The 19,103-nt window shown below is 39.6% G+C and overlaps 1 protein-coding gene across 2 annotated transcripts in view; it reads right to left on the bottom strand.

The window, feature by feature from the left end:
- Fmr1 (synaptic functional regulator FMR1) overlaps positions 1-19,103 on the bottom strand; it is a 604,856-nt gene that overhangs the window by 319,132 nt on the left and 266,621 nt on the right. For both annotated transcript variants that reach the window (XM_067136974.2, XM_067136973.2), the window contains one exon: positions 4,995-5,138. In XM_067136974.2, the coding sequence (XP_066993075.1) occupies positions 4,995-5,138 (144 nt within the window). The remainder of the gene's footprint in view (positions 1-4,994; positions 5,139-19,103) is intronic.

Genomic DNA, 19,103 nt, shown 5'->3' with positions numbered 1-19,103 from the left:
AGAATTCTGTATACAACGTAGAATTCCATAGCGAAGCACAGGCACATCAGTTAGTTTCTTAATAATATTCATCGATTCATAATTTTTAAAAATTGACGGAGTGATTCTATAGAATCTGATTATTTTACTTTTAGCTAATGGTATATTTTTCAGGAATTATCTGTTAATAAATGTCCCCCCCCCTTTTTTTCATGTATTTTCTAAGTTTATGTTATACTGAATTAGTATCGACATACTGAAGAATATCATAGTTGTAAATACAAGTTTGTAACCGTACTTATGTTCGATCCCCGAATTTTTAGGTTAGGAAATTTTGTATATAGTTTGTAATGTTAAAATAATGTAATTTTGTTTATTTAAAATGTAAAAACATAATATTATAAGAAGAATGTGTAGTTAGGGTATATTGCATATGTGCATCATTATATTTTGTATACATTTCCGTTTGGGTAAGAGTCTGTAAATATGGCCTAGCCGTAAGGATTGTGCAACCGGGAAAACAGCGGCTATATCAAGAAGGACGGTTGAGGTCAGTTGAATGTGTTGCAACAAAGTGGCTTGGAAACACGGGGTACGGCAGGTAGTATAGGCTGAAGAATTGGAGTGGATCAATGTGGATATACGTGAGTGGATGTTCAATGTCACATGAGACACTCAATAGCCAAACACGAGGGCTTTGTTTTAAGCGAGGTTGGGTTGACTGAGCGACGCGTCAAGATGTGCCTGTGAGAGCGTTGCTACCTATAAACTTTTCGGGACTCTATGACCACATGCAGCAAGCTATATAAGTATGTACGCATGTGTGGCAAGTCATTAGGACTCAGATTCTGTTTCTGGTTGTGTTTGTGTTCTTGATTCTGTGTTTCTCACTCGGACCGGCGCGCGGGAGCTACTTTGTGCAGATTCCTAGGCGATGCTCTATTGGTCTTAACCCCTTCGGTGGGCGATGCGACGAGATCCGCGGCTACAAGTCGCTTGCTCGGTGGGGAATGCGGATATATCCGCTGATTCGGATTATATTTTTTTCTCGGTTGCCTGCCGGCAAAGGTTTATTTCCTTTTTAAGCAGCGTATTCTGGATGAGTCTTCTCTCTGATGTGAACTTTTTCAACTATATTCTCCCAATAAAATGTGTCATCCACGAGTTGCAACATAAAGAACGCAGCTGAGTCCGGGCAAGAACGACTTAAGGCCTAATAGCTCCGCACTGAAGCTTTAGGTCATCGCCTAATCGTCCCTTGGATGTAATAATATTGCTGTAGAAGGGATTTTTAGAGATTATGACACTGAACAGACTTCTCTGATGACATTTTAGAACTGTGACCTGATTTATTATCCCCACTCTTGAGTTCATCCTTCACGACTGGAACGTGTGTTTATCACGAGTTACACAACATTTTATTATCGTACGCATCCGTAGTACAGTCCTATTTCATGATTTCCGGCCAAACTGCTGAGACCAGGGTTCTATTCGATCCTTTTTCCTACATTTTTTCCGCTAGAATATCTATAACGAATTACCGGCTCCCACTGTTAGAGGAAGACGATTTACGGGTCATGATACACAAAATGTTGGAATTTAGTGCGGAGAATTGTGATATTAGTGACGTAATTTCTGCCGAAGGGGAATTCGTAAGTGACAGGAATTTACATGGAAAATGTACTGCAAGCTAGAATATACAGGGTTTGGGCGTAGCTGATGCGAATGTTCACTAGTCGCAGAAGAGATGACACGTATTCGATTCCAGTTAAGTAGCGATCATGACAGTGACAGTTGTAACGATAATACTGATTACAATCCAACCATTGCAAGTTCGTCAACTTATACTGAAAATGGACAAAGGAATTCCCGCTTTTATCCAAATTTCCATCATCATGTAAAAATAGTGTTTTTAGGGAAAACAAAACTGAGCGAAATATTTCAATTACTTTCTTATGACGAGATATGCCAGAACATAGCTGAACAGACAAAGGATGCCGAGCAGGAAATCGCACATAAATCCCAGTTTAATAAGACAAAAGGAAGGAATCGAGATCAAGACCGTGTCCGGACAAATAAGGACAAAATAAAGCTTCTTATGGCAATACTGTTGCCGCAGGGGATTGTAGAGAAACCTAAATTAGGACACTATTTCTCTCAATCGCTTGTTCACTACGCCTACTTTCTATGAGCTGATGACACAGAAGAGATTTTTCTCGCCAGATTGAGTGGCCTGGCCAGCATCCTGACCCCAACTTGGCAGGTTCTATTCTGGCTCAGACCGGTGGTATTTGATGGTGCTCAAATACGTAGGCCTCTTGTCAGTACATTTCCTAGCATGCAAATGAACTCCTGTGGGACTAAATTCCGGCAGCTCAGTGTCTCCAAAGCCAATAACATTATTATTATTATTATTATTATTATTATTATTACTATTAGATTTTTCTCCAGAGCTTTTTACATATCCCTGAGAATGAGTTGAATAATGCACAACTTCCTCCCAAAATATACGAGATAAATCCAGTATTTGACCACCTGTTAGCAACATTTTCGGAAGCTTATACCCGTGCTGGCAAAATGTCAATTGATGAGAACCTCTTGCCATGTAAAGGGTGGCTAGGGTGGAAAGTTTACATAACAAGAAAACGATCGCGTTTCGGAATGGAATTATATCAATTGTGCGAAGGCGAGACAGGTTATATAACATGACCTGCTTCATTGTGTATCATAATGAAAAGCTGTAAAAGACATAACACTGGGAAGACTGTAAATACTGTAAATATTACCTGTATTATAGTGTAATATAGTCAGTTTATGTCACTTATGAATTGTAGGGAGGCTATATAAACTTGATCCCTCGAAAGCAGTAATCAACATAACATGAGTATAATAATTTATTCCATTGCACATCTTTTAAGTATATGTAAACTTTGTAAATCTACAATTTACATATACAGAAACATTTATATACAGGCAGAGATTGATAGTAAACTGCCTAATATATTCAGGTGAAAGTTACTGTATAAACAAGCACTTAGTACGTTTTGGCATGAAGTATTGAAAAATTAAATAATCGAATTTTTCACAAATTAAATACATTATATTCAAGATACTTCTCTTTTGGCCCTTTAATAGTTCATTTTAGTCTAAGCACAATCAAGTAATTAAATATTTTCTTCAATCAGGGAAATCGCTCCACACCTGAGAGTGAGCTGGTGTTTACCGAGCTACCCGCTTAAGGGGTTAAGTATATTTTACCTACGGAGTGAGCACGCTAAATATCGCTGACGCTACAAGTTTCTGGTGGCCCCAAAGTGTACCGAATCTACATTCGGTAGTGGATGTGTGGTTGTGCACAGAGCTAATTCTGGGTAAAGAAGATCGTCGGCCGAGTATGCAATTTCAGTTGGAGAAACGTGAGGCGCCACACTAACCTGTGCGGCACTCGGGAAGGACTCAAGACGTCGAAGTGTGTAAATAAGGTTAGGGATGCTCTTCGTAAAGAAGGTTGCATCCGTACATAGAGAAAGCCGTCGTACTTTTCTTTACCAGAATACGATTTTTGTTCTGTAACAGTAGTGTGTGTAGTGGGACTCTTACCTGGAGGTATGTTAAGAAATGTATATCTCGTCAAGTAATGATTTTGTTATTGGTAGTAGTGTGTATATTTGCCTTTGTAAACGACAAACGAGTAGGTCTCGTCAAGTAATGATTTGGTTGTTGTTAGTAGTGTGTATATTTGCCTTTGTAAACGACAAACGAGTAGGTCTCGTCAAGTAATGATTTGGTTGTTGTTAGTAGTGTGTATATTTGCCTTTGTAAACGACAAACGAGTAGGTCTCGTGAAGTAATGATTAATGTTGGTCGTAGTTGTTTGTACGTTGCCTTTGTGGACGGCAATCAGGAGGGGGCCTCTTTAAGTGATGATTATTGTGGTATTCATTATATTTTTATTTATTATTTTGGGAGTAAAGTCCTGGTATCAAACTTGCAGTAAATCATTTTATCAGTAGAGTGAGGATGAACCTGGCATGCTACCTACATCTAATTTCAGGGGTAAACAGGTAAGGTTACAAAGTAAGTCTGGAGCTTCGTCAGCCTGATGACCGTCGCCTTGGGAGAGGGAGTTGCTCATTGCTCTACATAGTTAAATATTCCTGTAATTGTTTTACAGGTGGCGCCCATTGCCTTGGTATTTATACTTATTTCACTCACCGTTAATTCATTTCATATTTTCAATAGCTTGCAATCGTTACAGGTTAACTCTGAAGAAAATTGGCTTCCTTTATAACAGAAAAAGAAGTATGCTTTCATTTGCGAGTCTTTTTTGAAATTTTTCAGTGAAAACAACACATATTACCAACCAACACAGAAACACGCAATAACAATTACGACCCTCCACATTGGGTTGGTATCAGCAAGAGCATCCGAGTGTAAAAGAGAGCCAAATACACATATCCGACACAGTTTGCAGACACAACCTAAAAAGTGTGTGGGGGCGGGGGGGGGGGGGGGGGGTAGGGGCGGGGGATAGAAAAAGAAATTTCCTTGCCCATGCTGTGAAATTATGCTGCCAGACTTAAGTAATGATTTGCAAGACAACATCACATGTGGATCAGAGTATTTTGTCAGTGACCAACGTAGAGTACATGAGCAGAAATCTGTAACATGGAGATGACATTGACAGGAGGATAGATTAGTGTTACAGAACAAACTCAAGTACAAAGAAGAAAAATCTTTTTATATTGCTCCAATTGAGGAGAAAATATGATAATCATAAATGATGTGCCATGGACATAATCCAAACAGCAATAGCAACTCTCTAGCAGAATGCCACTGAACTCTTGGTGCTGGTCAATAGGGCACAACGACAACAAAATTTGAGGCGGTGTAAGACTGATACATAGTATGCAGTGTATTCTATGTACGAGAAGATATTTTCTTGAGCGATTGCACATGCAAAATCATCCATGCACAGAAAAAAAAATACTGATGAGTTTCACAACTGGTCTTACCTTTAAATGTGCTAAATGATATTCCAGGAGAACTTTCGCATTAGCTATGCTTTCTACAGTACCTACAAAAACGAAAGGAACTTGGCCCTCTTCACGAGGAATTGTTGGTTGGGGTTCATTATCACCCTCAATTTTTACCCGCACCTGTAAAAATGACACAAAAATCAGTTTATAGGCAAAACAGGGCCCAGAAGCCTGTAAAGTCTGGATGAAAAACCATCAACTTACAAACATAAAAATGAACAAATATTAGGGGTATGCAATTTAAGAGTATACTGTAGGTTTAAATTCTATTTTGTACATATATTTTATTATATAGATAGCTGTCAAGTGCCAATGACAACAGAAATGCTTCTAAAACCAACAACACTGAATTAATGAACAACAAAATAAGACTCCAGGGTTTCACTACGAAATAAAGAGTAATGGCAATAAAAATAGTTATCAAAACAGAATGGAGCAAGAACCTAGCTAAAGTACATCAAAACAGCCATATGCTAACAAGCTAAGAAACTAAGATAAGAAATGCAGCATTAATTTTTTGTAAAGTTTGTATATGGTTAAAAATCTCTGTACACAAGGAACCCTTCGCAGCAGAGGCTCACGCTGGGCATCTCGCCCCGCGGGCGGGCAGGCAGGTGATGAACATACTGTATGTTATTCAGACCAAGTGACATTGTGGTTACGTCACAAGCCGCGAAGGTTGAGTGAAGTTCTCCCAGGCATTCTCCATCACTGCGGCGATGCCAGGGTTTGAAATGGAGGCAGAAAATAATGAAAGAAGGAGGGCAGAAATCAACGTCATACACTGACTGACAGAGCAAATGCAACACCAAGAAGGAGGGGTCAGAACTTTATGCCAATTGCAGGGTAGACTGACGTCACTGAGGTATGCTCATGATGTGAAATGCGCCGCTGTGCTGCGCACGTAGCGAACGATAAATGGGACACGGCGTTGGCGAATGGCCCACTTCGTACCGTGATTTCTCAGCCGACAGTCATTGTAGAACGTGTTGTCGTGTGCCACAGGACACGTGTATAGCTAAGAATGCCAGGCCGCCGTCAACGGAGGCATTTCCAGCAGACAGACGACTTTACGAGGGGTATGGTGATCGGGCTGAGAAGGGCAGGTTGGTCGCTTCGTCAAATCGCAGCCGATACCCATAGGGATGTGTCCACGGTGCAGCGCCTGTGGCGAAGATGGTTGGCGCAGGGACATGTGGCACGTGCGAGGGGTCCAGGCGCAGCCCGAGTGACGTCAGCACGCGAGGATCGGCGCATCCGCCGCCAAGCGGTGGCAGCCCCGCACGCCACGTCAACCGCCATTCTTCAGCATGTGCAAGACACCCTGGCTGTTCCAATATCGACCAGAACAATTTCCCGTCGATTGGTTGAAGGAGGCCTGCACTCCCGGCGTCCGCTCAGAAGACTACCATTGACTCCACAGAATAGACGTGCACGCCTGGCATGGTGCCGGGCTAGAGCGACTTGGATGAGGGAATGGCGGAACGTCGTGTTCTCCGATGAGTCACGCTTCTGTTCTGTCAGTGATAGTCACCGCAGACGAGTGTGGCGTCGGCGTGGAGAAAGGTCAAATCCGGCAGTAACTGTGGAGCGCCCTACCGCTAGACAACGCGGCATCATGGTTTGGGGCGCCATTGCGTATGATTCCACGTCACCTCTAGTGCGTATTCAAGGCACGTTAAATGCCCACCGCTACGTGCAGCATGTGCTACAGCCGGTGGCACTCCCGTACCTTCAGGGGCTGCCCAATGCTCTGTTTCAGCAGGATAATGCCCGCCCACACACTGCTCGCATCTCCCAACAGGCTCTACGAGGTGTACAGATGCTTCCGTGGCCAGCGTACTCTCCGGATCTCTCACCAATCGAACACGTGTGGGATCTCATTGGACGCCGTTTGCAAACTCTGGCCCAGCCTCGTACGGACGACCAACTGTGGCAAATGGTTGACAGAGAATGGAGAACCATCCCTCAGGACACCATCCGCACTCTTATCGACTCTGTACCTCGACGTGTTTCTGCGTGCATCGCCACTCGCGGTGGTCCTACATCCTACTGAGTCGATGCCATGCGCATTGTGTAACCTGCATATCGGTTTGAAATAAACATCAATTATTCGTCCGTGCCGTCTCTGTTTTTTCCCCAACTTTCATCCCTTTCGAACCACTCCTCCTTGGTGTTGCATTTGCTCTGTCAGTCAGTGTATTTCATTAATGTATTTTGACCGGATACAATAAAGAGTTAGGCAAATCACCAAAAAATATTTTTGTTCTGTATATAATGAATTACAGTTTTCAGTATTATATTTTAAGAGGGGCTTAAGAAACACTTCTAACATAATATGGAGTTAAGGTGGATAAGCTGTGGCTTGTGCTTGCTTGGGTTAAAATTATCTCAAACTCACAAACAATGCAATCATGCTTACTGGGAATAACATCAGTTAGGTTATTTGAATACATACTGTATATCTATTTGGTAAATGCATTATTATTATTATTATTATTATTATTATTATTATTATTATTATTAACAATTTGTACTTTAACACGTTCCCTGCGGCAGTGAATTTCGATGACTTAATGTTACGTCGTATCGGCCCACCGGTGACCCGATGCTGCCTTTAGTTATAATCGGTTCGGGTCACCGGTGACCTGACGAATTTGACTTTGTTTACTCCCTAGTATGACATCCTATACAATGCATGTGCACTTGTTGTGTGCGCTATTGTTGAGGAGACATTCCAGTGTATGTACCTGTGCGACAGTGTTCCTATTCAACAATTGCGTGAAACAGAAATGACCCCGGAAATAATTGTTAGATTCTAATTCATTGATCTGGTTTTATGTGAATATGAGAGGCCTATGTTAATTATTTTCATATTATGCTTAGTAAAAAAGTAATATCACAAAAGAGAAAGGATATACATTCAGAACAATATTTACTAGATACGAAAACAATCCCAGCTATTTACAGTAAAAACGGAACAAAAATATAACATCATTTGCCAATACTTTTCAGAAAGGTCATGAAATAAAATTAAGTACTGATTTCCAGACGAGATATAACACAAACACTGTCACCATTGCGTTTTACACATTCATTGGCACTTTTTCACGTGAGTTTCATTGAAGCACTCGATACACATTTTTGGTGCTCCTGGACACTCTGCACAGAATGTCACCACCTTCTTTGTTTTGTTATCGGCAATTTTCTTACCATGTTGTGCAAATATCTTCTTGTAGCACACTGTGCAATGTCGCCGCATTTTTCTGGCTGGTCCTTCCAGTTTACCCAGTGTGTGCGCCCTGTTCCTTGTTGGAGGTGTAAAAGATGTAGCAGTGCTGTACCGACATAGAGAGAAGGCAAGAGATTCCTTAAAATGACGAAGAGATTGTTTTTTTCCAGAACTGCGCTTGCTATGTAGGATCCAAGCATTTACAACTGCAGTACCCAGGAGAAGTTCAATGGCAACTTTCCTCCACCATTTTACACCCTTTCTCAATGGGGTGTAATATGAGGACATTTGATCACCAAGATCAACACCCTTTTTGATCTTGTTGTAGTGTAAAACCGATTTCGGCTTCAAAATTGGATCTCCTTTCCTGTTCCTTTTTCCGGTGTCTTCCAGAATATCACCATGATCTGGTACAGTGGATATCATCAAAACTCTCCTCTTGTCCATCCAGTTAATTATCTTGACCCCCTTTTCATTCTCTGCTCCACAAATTTCCCCCCTTTTAAGACGCTTATTAACCACATCTTTGGGGAGACCGCTCTTATTAGGTCGAATTGTTCCACAGAGAAGTGTTTGCTTGTCCAAGAGATTCTGTGCCAATTGAACACTTGTATAGAAATTGTCGGCGAACAAGATGCGACCTTTTCCCAACAATGGCTTACACATGTTCATGACGACCGCTTCAGCGTGACCTGTCCCTTGCAGCTCCTCGTCTTTCCCTTGATAAATTCTTACTGCAAACGTATACCCATCTTCCGTGCACACTTTGTATAGTTTAATTCCATACTTATGTGATTTGTTCGGAATATATTGCCTGAAAAGCAATCTTTCCCCTCCACGGCACCATGGACTCGTCTATTACAACATTTTTCCCAGGGGTTAAGGCATTCTGAAAATTTTCCTGTAGCTGGTCTACTAGAGGCTTCACTTTATACACTCTTTCATTTCTCTCCCTAGGGGCTTCATTATCACACAAATGCCAACAGGAGAGCAAATCTAAGAAGCGATCACGAGTCATAGTGGCTTTTATTACCTTATCCTCATATAAAGAGTTCTTCGACCAATAAAGTGCCAGTTCAGGGACATAATTTAACCCCGTAACAAGTAATATCCCCAAAAACTTGGCTATTTCTTCCTCAGTGGTATCAATCCATTTGGATAAACGCCTCCCTTTCTTTGGTGGACACTTTTCTAACTTTTGTGCAGCAAGTCTGTTTGTTTCAGTTACCATAGTCTGCATAATTTGCTGTGTTACAAACATGTTATAAATATCAGAAGGGCTATCAAAATTAGTCACAATGTTCACTTCTGTGTCATCACAGAAAATGGGTATGCCAATGTCATGTCCCCCTACTGGACCCCACCTTGGCACATCGTCATCACTTACATCGCCATTACCAACAATCTGACTTGGAGAGTTATCACTTAGCGTTTCGTCCTCATAAATAGCTGACCCACATGCTTCAGAGTCACTGTCTGTGTCAGAAGACGAGTCACTATCTTGGAGGTTGTACGTAGGGTCATCCTCAGATACAGGAGAGAAATCACTGTCACTGTCGTCACTTTGTTCCAAATAATGAACAATTCGTCCGGGATCCAGTGCTGTCCTAACCCTCTTTCGTTTCCGTGCCACCGGTGTATCAGAATGTGAAGGCTCCATGCCTAAAAAACGGACATAAAATTGCTTGTAAATATTATCTACGGAAGATAATAAATATGTCAATAACTACTCCAATAACCTTTATTCGCTTACCTAAGAGCAATGTAGAAAGCAGATATCAGAAGGGTGGTAAATGGAAATTCTAAGTTCCCATGGAGGGAATTAGATTCTTTTCCACCAACAGAGCATATCAAAAATCAGATCAAAAATTAGATGGATGGCTTTTCCGGCGTTTGCTCTATTAACCAGCGTTTCGTCTTAGGTATGACACTAGACTCTTCAGAGTGGGATGTGTCAGACCCTACCCACTGACGCTGGGGTGTATGCAGGTGGAGTTTCCATTGTGGAGTTTTATCTCCCGTATGCAGTTATCAGACTGTGCTTCATAAATAAGCTTCTGATAAGTTCACCTGCATACACCCCAGCGTCAGTGGGTAGGGTCTGACACATCCCACTCTGAAGAGTCTAGTGTCAGACCTAAGACGAAACGCTGGTTAATAGAGCAAACGCCGGAAAAGCCATCCATCTAATTTTTGATCTGATTTTTCAGAAGGGTGGTACTCGTTAAACAACAATCTACCATCTGCGGGCAGCAACACTCTAGGCTTCATTCACCGTAACCGCGCTAAGCGATTCCCGCGTAAAAATATAGGTCAGACAACAATCGGGACTCAGGGTGACCCGAAGCGATATGAATGGAAGATGAAAAAAAATTCCTTCGGGTCACCGGTGGGCCGATCAAAACTAACAGTATGCCTCGATCCTTTACTTCAATTAGAACACTATGCTGCCATTAGTTAACGGAAATTCGTAACTAGGACGTAGTTACTTACGTCGCAATTTTGGGAAGTTCGCACCGACGGATAAGAGTAACATGCTTCGGGGCACATGGTGACCCGAACCGCATGGAACGTGTTAATCTTGGATATTACATATCTAAGTCCTCACTCGCGATGAAACTCCCTCGCCATTTAGAGGCTAGCCTGTTAAGTTTGTCACCAAGGTGATGTGTTTTAGGCCTCTCCCATTACACTTTGGGTCCGGCAATATCGCCGTTGAAATCTGTGTCATTTGGAATTTAATTCAGACTTCTTTTCCACTATTTTCTGACCGGCTTTATATGTGGCTAAGTTTTATTTGCATCCTCTCTGCCCTGGGAGCTATATTCGATCTTTAATGTATTGTGTATTTTCTACTCACCATGAGTTTTTTTCTTTTTTTTCTTTTTCTCAGGTACTGTGTCGGTCCACATTTAGTGCGAGTCTATCTGGAGGCTCGTCTTCTCTTCAGCCAATCAAATCTCTTGACGGGGCCCGAGTGGCCTCTGCTTGGGGTGGCCTATCTGGCTGAGCTGAGTTGATTGTTCGCCATCATGCAAGACAGTGGTGTTTTGTGGACGCGTGAGTGTATGGCTCCGACCTACTCCATTATGTCGGGTTAAGACATTTAGCACGAGGGTTTTATGCCCTCAGATCATTGAATTTTAAGTTTTGACGGGAAGCGTCCTCATCTTTATTTATGTCTTCTGAATCTTCTGGGCCTGTACGAGTGACCGCGTTACTAACGTCAAGGCGTTGGTATCTATCCAACGATACCATGTAAGTCTTTCAACTTCTAATTAATCCTTCCTCCTGGGGCTGGTCAAGAACGACTTCTGGATCTTATCTTCGCCACGGAAACGTTTTCATCTTCTGGATCTCAAGGAAAAAATTGCAACCTTCGTTCGTTCTTTGGTCTAATTAAATGATTTAAAATTTTGTAAACCAAAAATGGTAATAGTTTTTTAAATGATTTATACTGTTAAAGTTGCAACTTTCTACTGGGTAATCATGTTTTGTTATTATTATTATTATTATTATTATTATTATTATTATTATTATTTATAAATTCGGATACTGCAAAAACTGAAACCTTGATGGTATTAGGCTACTCAATGGGTGCAATTCATTAATGTTATAGTGACCTCACAAGATTTTGTCTGGGAATTGGTATCTCTATTCTGGTTTCAGATTATGTGCTATTGTTTTCCTTCCTTAATTTCTGTTTATGCATTCATCTTCGGGTAATACTTCATTTCTGCCTCGGGTTATCACACTGTTTTTACAGTTCTGCGATTCGTCACCTCTGGGGCCTGTATGTGTGTTGTCTCCATGGCAACTGCAGCCCTTGGTGATGATTACTGATGATTGATTGGAGTGGGCGTGCCGCTGATTGATTTGAGCTGGTTTTGCTCTTGCTTTGTGGTGAAGTTTTCTGAATATTCCCGTCATTACTGTGACCTGCTTTGTTTAATATTACTTATCCTGGTCACTCATTGCTGTCTGTGATTAATCGTTACATTTTCTATTAATTTACAAGTCTGAAAAGTTTGAGGCCTGATCTCTTGGGAAAATCTCTGTGGCCTCCCTTACTATGTTCTGATGTGAACAAAATAACTAGAAACAATTGGTGAAAACGTGAATTTAATTGAAACCTCAAAAGTAAATAGTTAAACTTGAGATCATTATTCTACAAAAAATTTCTGCCAGCTTGTGAATTGAGACCATGGTCCCGTTTAAACCTGTTTTCTTATAGGCAGTTCTCATTGGCTCTTCAACTTATTTATCCATTTGTTAATTGATTTTAACTCTTTCTTGGTTTTTAATTTTAGTGGACGTCTTCGCTTTTATTGTATTTGGGCCCTTTGTCTGAGTAACGCCGTCCTCATTAATTTAGTAATCAATTAATTTATTGATTTTAATTCATTCTTACTTTGAATTAGGGCACATATTTTCCTTTATTGTACTTGGTTTATTTGTCTAACTAAATCAATCCTCTGCAATTAATTTATTGGTTTGAATTTATTCTTGGGTTTTTAATTAAAGGACATCATCTGTTTTATGGTACGTGGTTCATTCGCCTGACTAAAGAAGTCCTTCGATTCATAAATTAACTTCTGATTTTAATTTAACTTTGCATTGTAATTAAGGAATTTGGCACCTGAGTCACTAATTTTGTCATCATTTCTTTAAAAATTATCATATTAGTTATTTAAAGTTGCGCCATGCATTCTATTTGAGGACATTCTTCACCTTTTAATTTTTGTATATTTTTTTACTAATTAAATAATTATTTAGTTTATCAAAGGAAGTTCTCTTGTCTTTTCTTTAGAAATATTTCCTGTTGTTTCTTACCATACCAAACATTTATATTCGATCTTCACTTTCTCTGGGCAGTTCCAGCTGTCCCACCTTACTGCACCAGTTGTACCGTCGCTTGCTGGCGCAAGTCACACAAGGACGAGAGATATCAAAACTACCCTCAAAACAAAATTAAAAAACAGGATACTTACCAAAATAGCTGGTGCAGTAAGCAGTAGCAGAGCATGGAAGCATGCTGGGCCCATAACCCACAGGTCCGTGGATCGTAACACCAGCTGTTCCACATTTTGATGAGTATCCTCTTGTTTAATTTAAATTCTGTTTTTGGGTTATTTTTTATATCTCTTGTCCTTGTGTGACTTGTGCCAGCAAGCGACAGTACAGCTGGTGCAGGTTTCAAATACTATTTTCAGAAATTCAGTGAACGGGGAAAGTCACATAACACTACAACAGTGTGAATAATCAAGCATTAAACTTGTTGAAGTATTACGTTTTGCTGAATGAATAACAAAAAGTTTACCTTTTTTAATGGAAATACTGTCAATCCCATCAAAGGATTGTAAATCGTAGCTTGTATGCCAAAACCCTGTATCTTTGTAAATTGTAAGAATTATAAAGTGGCATTTTTCTCTGAAAGTATATATGTAAGAAAATAAAATTGACTGTTTACATTAAGCGCAGTATAAATCAAACTGGAATGTGTTGAAAAGGCCAGTTTTCTTGCGATTACAGTGTTTCTTATTTTTCATTTTCAAAATCGCACCTGAACCAGCATTTTGCTCAGTAGTGCAGGAGAGCTTCGTAGTCACAGCTGAATGACATTGGTTCACTTCCCTGCCGAGTGTGCTCGGTCTCTTGCTTCACTGTGACGCATTCATCCTACATAAGCTGCCTGCATTTATGTCAGGTCAGCTCGGCCGCACTGGGCTAGCCTCAACGTGTGCCCAGCTGAGCACCCGTGCTTTACAGACTACAAACACAAAAACAATTCTACTCTGACAAGTTTTTGACCAAGATGAATTTACAATCTTACACTAGAATATAGCTGAACACTATTTACATTTAATAACGAACTAATTCATTCATATTTTCATCCAGCATTATCTTAACGAAAATACATGGCTCTACTTTAGTCAAGACTTCCTCATCCTTACATTTATTTTACTTGTAATGTTCAAGGAGAGTTCTAATTTTTTAATTAACATGCTATCACAATTTTAAAGATTGTAGAAAAACTATAATAGGCTCCTCCAACAGAGCAGTATCATAATCCACTTACTACGTAGAATATCAACATAGTTAAAGAAAACCTCGATATCAATGAACAATGTCTGTTTCAGACAAGTTTAACACATTGGCATACCTTGCCACCTGTCGGGTGGTCTCGCTCATCGTGACCATACATATACAGATGCTTTGCAAGCGGTCTACGCAGAGGCAACATTCTGCAACTATTTCAAGACGCCCATAGATGGGATGACATGCAGTATACCGTTTGAAAGCTGAGAATCTGCTCTCTCTTGAAATTACAATGAACATCGAAGATTGCATCACGCCGCTGGCAGTCTCAAAGAGTGGTAGTCAGGAGAAATAGCCGGCTGTAGCAAACCACGTATAACGGGCAATGAAACTGAGCTTATATTAAAGCTTAGCAGGAATGAATATGACAGTGATACAGCTTGAGAAAGTCATATAGCTTTATTTAGTAAAGGTGAAAGTGATAAACCATCCAAATACAGTTTTACAGGGCATTCTGGTATAAATCCCACCATAAACAAGAACCCCCCCGTAGACTTTTTTCAATGGAAGGTTCGTGACTGTTTATGGGATGAAATCTCTACTGAGACAAACCGTTTTGCCAATAAGTTTTTTCCAGATAATCCTACTTCACCCAGTATGAGCCGATTGCTTCCCAAATCGATGAAGTCAAGGGTTATTTTGCTTATGCATCCTCACTGCTCAAGTAAGAAAACCCAACCTACAACTATATTGGTCCATACCCACTCCCTTTTTTCAAGTCATGTCTCTCAAAAGGTTTGCAATCCTTTCTAAATTTCTACATTTCAGAAACAATGAAACCCACATGGAAAATGACAAACTCAGAAAAACTGCATCCATTGTAAACCATTTGCAACAACATTTAGCAGATGTTTACTATCCAGAGCAGGATACAGATGTAGATGAAAATGTAGTAAAATTTAAGGAAAGACTGTGCAACATCCAATACAATCCACAGAAAAGGGTCCAATTTTGCATAAACACCTATAAAATTTGTGAGTCTGACAGTGGATACTGTCTGGATTTTCTATTTATACAGGGAAAAAAAGCAGCCCAAGCAGAAGCGACTGGAATGTTGTCGAGTGAGGCTATAGTCACGCAACTTATCACGTATCTTGAGAAGGGGCACACATTTTAATTTGATAACTAGTATACTTCACCCTTCCTGTTTTTAAATTTGTCTTCCAAAAAAACAAATGTAGTAGGTACAGTGCATGTCAGTAAGAAAAATATGATTCTAAAGTTATTTTATTTTAAAACAACAGGTATGAAATTAGCTCTTTTAAAAAGAGAATGCGGTATCAAATAGGTCAATTTAATCAACCATTTACAAATTCAAACTGACAGCATATATAGGGATATCCAATTTACGTATGCTCTCTCAGTAAGAGTTAACAGAAGTGGAGCAGTTAGGACACTTTGATAAAAAAGTTTTCTAGAATAAACATTAAATTGTATCATCGAGAATGTGTGTCCAACGAAGATCCATCATATTAATAGACAATAAGATTGAATTTAAATAACTACCCAAGTGATTCAACAGTGTAAAATCCACTGTCAGTTTGTGTATCCCAGAACTCTTATTCAAGGATTGACATTGTTTCAATGCACTCTTCTTCACACAAATAGTTACTCTAGCCAAATGGGTACTTTAAGTATTGGCAAACAATTTTTTTTTAAAATAACATGAACTAAATAGTTTAATATTTTAAAAAATTATAATCAGAATTCTGGTTGTAATTTGGAGGTTTTGAGTCGAGAAACTCGCTGATGATGCCCTAAATGAGGGTAAAACTTGTCCCATCAACCAAATCGATGTAAATGTGAAGATTCTATTTGAAAAAAAAAAAAAAAAAGTATTGAAAAGGTGGACACCTTCTAAGACTGTATTGAATAAATATTATATGACAGCTCAATACAGACCAAGAAAATGTGATTTATAACATGTAACCACGTAACAATTCGAAGCCGTTTGAAGGAAAATCGTGGATTTATCAGCAGGATAGCCGCATTGCACACAAAACAAAAATGACACAGCAGTGGTGGTTGGCAAGCAATGTCGCATGATTCATCGCTGCTGCTGACTGGCCCAATGGAAGTCCGGACCTCAATCAATTAGATATTTCTCTGCAGCAGAAGCTCAAGGAGACAGCATGTAAAAAAATGGCACTGGAATATTGAGATGTTAAAAAAATCAGCCACATCAGCTGCCAAAAATATTCCACTTGACACAATTAGTGCAGCTATCGATGAATGGCCACGACGTCTTCGGTGCTGTGTTGCCGCACATGGTGATCATTTCGGATAAGAGTATGTACATTTTGCAGCTTGTATTTTTTCCCTGAGAATATATTATTAATGGGTGTGCATAGTTTTATTCAGTATTTATACTCACTGAAAGTACTGAGAGAACTTAGAACTGTGTAGATGTTATGCAAACCTCAAAAGTACATTTTAAAAATCAATCATCATTTAGAACAATCACAATTAAAGCATCGACATGTATATGTTACATTTGCGATAAATTCACAACTAATTTCATACCCAATTAAATCAGATTTGAACAAAAATAGCAATACGATATGTATCTACTTATTATATGTTACAAACCATTTACAATGGATGCAGTAGCCAGCTTCTGCTGTCATCCAGGTATTCAATAAAATGTCCTTCTAACAACCATAAAATACTTCTTGATGTTAAGCCCACTCAAACTGTTAAATGTCTTTCAAAAATATGTTTGCCAAATTTTTTTGGGCATTCGATATCAAATGTAATGTAATAATACTACAATAGGAGACATGAGTGCATTTGGTTGTATATGTGTTCAGGCTTTCCTTCTGACCTCCTTTCCTTTTAGGCAGCTGATACATGCCAAATAAATCAGTATACTTATACTCAGTATACTTATACTTTGTTGGGGAGCAACGTCTACCTAATCTTAGTTTTTAAAAACTTTATCTCCTATACGCCACTCTCAAGTTTGTAGTCTAAGCTAATTTTGTGAAAAAAGATCCACCAGTAATTCAGTAATTCATTCCACTGATTGGAAGATTATGTACAATGAAGTCAAATATTAAAATTTATTTATTCCACCTATTCAATACATAAATAGAGATCTTAATTAAGAAATTAAAACCTGAATAAAATTATAGGGACATGTTTCGCCCTTTAATTAAGGGCATCTTCAGCCTTAATCTCAATCTGAAAGGTAATTAATCAGGTACCTGATTGTATTAAAATTACATATGAATGTGAGGAGGATGATGGAAATGTGCTTGTTACATTGGAACAAGTAAAGCCGGGCCTTGTGATGGTTGAGGGTGTTAGATAAAATTATCGGGTTTTGAACAGTTCAAGCGTCAGGATAATGATGAAGAATGTAGTTAATAAATCCAAGTGGAGTAAAACAGAATTTTAAAAAATTAGTAAAGAGACATTTCTGCTGCTTAGAACAAGTTAGTGGGGTTTATAATAATATAAAAATGGTTAAACTGTTGTAACTCTCGTGCGAAGAGATAAAATTGTAGTCTTCTAAAAGCACGACTGAAGAACAGTGCTTGATGGTAAGCAGCTGTGTTAAACTCACTTTTACTGCATTCGTCAATATACTGTTCTAATTTATAACGAATGATCTCTTTGTTCATTTTGCTGTATAGTATGCTGCAGGAATGTGTTTACTTCATTAGCTGTGGTCCTCCTCTTTTGTGTTTTAAGTAATTGTAGGTATTTTAGCATTCTTTGCAAGCCTAGGGACTTCACTGGTGCCAAGAAGTCATAACATGCCCCCCCCCCCATTGCAATCTAGTCTTATGCGACCCACCATGTCGGTAATTCTAAGAAACACCAATCCCTTTTCCTAATCCAGGGTAATATAAGATTTGTGGTTACTGGTTAGAAGACAGCAGGAATCGTGAGCATCACAGAGGTTCAAATCAAACACAGTGAATGCTTTTCTTTTCAAGATAAATTTTCAACAATGTAACATGGTTGATAACTTAATAATTTCCACAGGCTGGTTTGTTTATGTGGCCCTGAAAAGGGCTGTTTGTATTGTGACAGAGTATGGAATTGGACTAGGAGAGGATGAGGAGGTGACTGTCTGTGGTTAGGACATGGGGAAACAACATTCCAGTTAGTTATGCCATGTATGTCTTCAAAGCTTCATGGAACCCAGGTAGGGCAAAATATGCCTCACTGGAATCATAATATATGATGGCAGGTAGCTTTGTGAGCTCCCCTCTGTCGCACAAACCAACACAACACGAAGCTTAATCACTCCTATGGAGAATTCTAGACCTATCTTGTGCTTGTGCCAAGCACTGGTCACCCGACAGATTTCTCTCTACTACCCGTGATTCGCTCTCCATGTGTCCCGCCTTCTGCTTATCTAGCCTTCTCAACCCTATTTAAGTTGAGTGTTAAACACGGCCCATCGTTAATTCTATAAGTCTGACATGGAGCTAAACGTCACATTTTCTGCCTGCTGATAAGATAGGACACTGTCCGACTTCTTTCTTATTACCATCTTCTCCGGGGATACTGCGGGATGTTCCCCAGCCAATTGTTGTTACACTAATTGCACCATCTGCATACCTGCCAACTTTTGAAAAGGGCTATCAGTAAAACTCACGCGCGACAAAAAAATTTAACGATTTTCGACATGTACAGGCTTACACGTTATAATCTTATGTTAGGTCCGTATTGAAATGTACATAAATGTACGGTACACTTGTAACATACTTTGTACTTATACACCGGCTTGATGAAAATAA

Source organism: Anabrus simplex, chromosome 1 (genome assembly GCF_040414725.1).
Source record: "Anabrus simplex isolate iqAnaSimp1 chromosome 1, ASM4041472v1, whole genome shotgun sequence".
Classification (NCBI taxonomy): domain Eukaryota; kingdom Metazoa; phylum Arthropoda; class Insecta; order Orthoptera; family Tettigoniidae; genus Anabrus; species Anabrus simplex.
This window is presented reverse-complemented; position numbering and strand designations above follow the sequence as displayed.